The sequence below is a fragment of the Teleopsis dalmanni genome, chromosome 2 (assembly GCF_002237135.1).
Source record: "Teleopsis dalmanni isolate 2A chromosome 2, ASM223713v2, whole genome shotgun sequence".
NCBI classification, from domain to species: domain Eukaryota; kingdom Metazoa; phylum Arthropoda; class Insecta; order Diptera; family Diopsidae; genus Teleopsis; species Teleopsis dalmanni.
The window spans coordinates 19379485-19384432 of NC_051847.1; the positions used below are offsets into that span (position 1 = coordinate 19379485).

The 4948-nt window shown below is 28.4% G+C and overlaps 1 protein-coding gene across 1 annotated transcript in view; it reads left to right on the forward strand.

The window, feature by feature from the left end:
* The window catches only part of LOC119674045 (probable cytochrome P450 9f2), a 10423-nt gene extending 8378 nt beyond the window's left edge, over positions 1–2045 (forward strand). The window contains exons 2-4 of the mRNA XM_038085167.1: positions 488–995; positions 1063–1714; positions 1777–2045. Coding sequence (XP_037941095.1) covers positions 488–995; positions 1063–1714; positions 1777–1946 — 1330 coding nt within the window. The 3' untranslated portion in view covers positions 1947–2045. The remainder of the gene's footprint in view (positions 1–487; positions 996–1062; positions 1715–1776) is intronic.
* The last annotated feature ends 2903 nt before the right edge of the window (positions 2046–4948 follow it).

Genomic DNA, 4948 nt, shown 5'->3' on the forward strand with positions numbered 1-4948 from the left:
AACATTTATATTATATGCTATGACAGTCAAGCGAGATTAATGTTCCAACTTACATTGTTGGATTACCTTAAAAATGGCCTATGTATTATTAAATCATTAGAGAATAAAGTACACACCCTAGATTAACAGCGTATGTCAACAATAACCAGAGGAATAATTCATCGTACAAAAGAGAATACCAAATAAGCTACTTTGCAAACCAAATAATACTTAAACATTTACTTCGGGATTATTTCTTAAATAAGCTAAAACATCGACAACTTAAATACAATCCTTGTATATGTCATGCTCTTGACAGACAAAAACTTCACTACTTACATACAAGTCCATACGATCTCTGTAACGACTATACTTTTTAAAGAATTTCTACAGTTTAAATTTAAAAAAACAACAAATCTTTAGTACAATATATTATTTATAATAATTTATAATATTTATAATAAATATTATTTATAATCACAAAATATAATATTATAAACATTTTTAGAGTTTATGGAATTTACGATCAGCGGACACCGGTTTGTATGTTACGTGATCCTGAACTTATAAAACAGGTAACTGTGAAAGAATTTGATCATTTCGTCAATCACCGATCAATTTTCAACAATGATGAGGGAAATCTGATTAGTAGTTCTCTATTTTCCTTACGAGATGCTAAGTGGAAGGACATGCGTAGTACGTTAAGTCCAGTATTCACTGGCAGTAAAATGCGCCAAATGTATCAATTAATCAATCAAGTAGCCCAAGATACAGCAAAATATCTTAAGCAAGAAACTACTACATGTTCCAGTGAGGGGGGAATTGAAATTGAATTTAAAGATTATTGCACTTGTTTTACTAGTGATGTTATAGCTTCCGCGGCATTTGGCTTACAAGTGAATTCACTAAGTGACCGAAATAACGAATTTTTCGTAATGAGCAAGAAAGTAACCCAATTCACTGCTTGGCAGTATCTTAAATTCTTTTTGTTTGACAATTTCAAGACTATAATGAAGGTTTGTTAAAGTTCAAATCTAAATTTATTAAAGTCGTTGGTGTAAAATTAATTTACTTTACTTACAGTTTCTAAAAATTGAATTATTTGATAAAAAGTTTAGTGATTACTTTATGAATCTAGTCCTTGGTACAATGAAATATCGTGTAGAGCATAGTATATCAAGACCTGACATGATTAATATGCTTATGGAGGCACGTGGTCTCATTAAATCTGAACATCCAAAAGTGAATCGTGAGTGGACCGATGTCGATATGGTAGCTCAGTGTTTCTTTTTCTTTCTTGCCGGTTTCGAAACTTCAGCAGTTTTAGTGTGTTTTGCATTGCATGAACTTATGGAAAATCCAGAAGTTCAAGCAAAACTTTATGAAGAAATTTCAAAGCTTGATAAAAAAATTGATGGCAAGGCACCAACATATGAAGAATTGCAGGGTATGAAATATTTAGATATGGTAGTGTTAGAAGTATTGAGAAAATGGCCAGCAGCCGGCGCTATTGATCGTGAATGCAATAAAGATTTTATTTATGAAGCTGATAATGAAAAAATTGAAATTAAAAAAGGTGACAATATATGGATACCAGTTGCTGGTATTCATCGTGATCCAAAATATTTCGAGAATCCCGAACAATTTGATCCAGAACGATTCAATGAGGAAAATAAGAATAAGATTAAGCCATTCACATATTTGCCATTCGGAACAGGGCCACGAATTTGTATTGGTAGGTTAATACATTTGATTATTTTTTAATATTTTTTTTAACCTATTTTTTTTTATTTGCAGCTTCTCGTTTCGCACAATTGGAAGCAAAGACTTTGATTTATTATTTAGTACGCGATTTTTTCATAAAGCAATCCAAGAAATCAACTATTCCCATGGAACTGTCCATGGCAACAATTCAACTTATACCGAAATCTGGTTTTTGGCTCAAATTCGTACCAAGAGCTCAATAAAAATATAGTACAAGTCTTAAGTCTTAAATGTCTTAATCTTTGATTAGATATTCTAAATTGTTTACGTTTTAATGAATAATTAGATATTTTTGATATGCTATAAAAATTGTATTTATTACGCAAAGTTAGACTTATGAATTTATAAAAATTTTTAGTTGTTAATTATTTAAATATTTTATTGTTTTATTATTCTTATTTTATGTGCAAGTGATTTACATAGTTTTTCTTTAATTTTTATTTTTATAATATATTAATCAAAATTTTATATTTTCTTAATGAAACATTTTTTAAATACAAGAATCGTAAATTATACAGAATCTAGTATTATGTTGCAGATTTTTTTAATTTTATTGTATTAAATTTATATTTATGTACATTGTATCTCAATAGCAAGTTTTTGGTAAAACATACTTCAATCACAGACAGTGATATTGATATCATCGCATCATAAACCTAGTGCGATTACAAGATAAGATTTTGAGCAATTTTCAGGACTTTAGGGATAGTAATTATATAGCTGTAGACATCATATTCATCATATATTCTAATAACTATAAACAAAGTAATGTATCTGTTTGTCTCTATGTATAATGTAAAGTCTGTAGAAAAGTTTTTGAGTGCTGTACAATCGTATAACAATACACCTTATAGTTTGCAATATACCATTGTATATTTTACTAACATCATTTATATTATCTTTCTATTATGAAAAAAAATAATATGTGCCGGTATATTTTTATTTTATAACGTTAACATGATCGCATGAAGATGGACAAACATTATATTCATACGCACTCTTTCATATTGAACAATATGTATACTAGAACACTATATATACTATGTTATATGATATATACATATGATATATACATATATATGTGCTGTTAACATTCTCTAGAAGAGACATCAAATTTATTTAAGAACTAAAAAACTAGAACAAAATTTTATGTCTTTTCTAGGGAATGTTGAAAGCACATACATATTGTTGAATATAAAAGAGTACGAATGAATATAGCCTGGGTTGGCGAGTGAACTCGCAAGGAGCAGAGCCCCCTAGTATTACATAAATTTTGTTGAGCCATTAAAAGTTAGATATTTTTGACAATTAGTTTCGATATAAACATTTTCACTTTAAAAAACATTTATATATTTTTAACAGATCTTTATGTTAAGTGTATAAGCTTTTATTAATCTAAAATTTATTTTTCCGCCTATATTTAATAATGAACTATTAACAAAGTGTTAAAAAATGTTTTACATTATTCTTTTTAACACAGCATAGCGTTTCTTCAATTGGCACAACAACATTTGCATACAATAGTACAGAATGTTAACATAAAAGCTCCGATTGCTGCTGTTACAGTGACAATGTTTATGTTTTTACATTATTAACAGTAATGCTTAAAGCAAATAATACAAAAAAAAACAATTTAAGAAATATTTGTTAACAAAAGCAAATAAAAATAGAAATAATTGCTTTCGATTTTATGTTGTTGGAATTGTTTCGTTGATTCTTCCAGAAAGAGCAAGCAAACGCGATCAGAACAAACTCGCAGATTCATTGTAAGAAAGATGCAGTTGGAAGGGGGTTTAGTTGTGTATTGGCAATCGTGAACATAATTACAAAGGCAATAAAATGCAATCAACAGTGCAATAAGACAAATGCAGCAGCACTGGTGGCAATATTGGTAATCTCAAGTGCAATGGATAACATGAAAGTATTTTCTGAACTCATATGCGGTTTATGAAGCTTGTCTTGGATATGCTTAGATTGCAGTTTATTTATTTTTCCTATTACGTCAATTTTCGACGGAAATTAGATATACATGTATGCAGATTTAATATATATACCAATAAGCAATTTGGTATAAATCAAAAATAATGTTCTTTACTATATATAAATTACAATACATTTTTTTTGGAGTCTTTGCTACCTGTGGATAGAGGTCAATAGAACGTAAGCACCTGAAAGAATCAAAAAGAACTGCATCATTTTAAATAAAGATTTTTTTTTCAATTTTTACCATATAGAATAAGTTAAGTCGGTTTTATTGAATTATTTTTACAGCAACTCTAAGTTACAATAGTCAAATTAAATGGATAGCCCATAAATGCAACTATAGGCTATATATGTGATATATAAGTTATAAATATTTCGATGAAACATGCCAAACATGGATTGTCTCAGAAATCCATTTTATTGAGTCATATTTTTTACATACATTTATTACGAAATTGCTTACATTGGTTGAATTTAACAATTTCAAGATAATTTATGTCCCACTTATAACTGTTTTAACACTAAAAGCTCGTCTCTACTAATACTAAACTGCATTAATTTAATACTAACTCTACATATAATAGTTTAATCACTGCAGCAGTTATTAATTATTGTTAATATCAATAAAACGTTCAATGTTAACTGGAGAACATTATTTATCCATATAGTTGTTTCTATAATGGCCTGTTGCATGCTAGTTAAAGTTAATGGCAATAAGTCGTTAAATGTTAATGTTATCCCGCTTAAAACCGTTCTTCTTTAGGTAATCTTAAGGTATTTTGCAGTGTGAGCTATTTCTGAAATTGACATTTCTTTAACGGTATTTATTAATCGATTAAATCGATTGTTGAAAATATGATTAAATATATATACATAAATTTTTTATTTTAAAGTTCTTTACAAAATGCAGTTATTAGTTTCAACTGCAACAATAGTAATACTAATTTAAACCAGGTAATTAAGTGAATTGGAGAGAATATCGGTAGTACTAGCATGGCCCCTTGACATTCTATTGTCTAGCGTCCTAAAAAAGACGATAGTATTTTGTTTTATATACCATTGTCTCAATCCTAAGTACTAGGTTAGTGATTCCATATTTGAAGTAGGTACACCAATTCAGCTGGCTGCTAAAGAAATGTTAGTCTAACATCTTTCAGACTTTTGTAAAAAGAGTAAGTGAATTTAAATTAAGAATTTTTAGTAAACAAAAAATGGATAAATA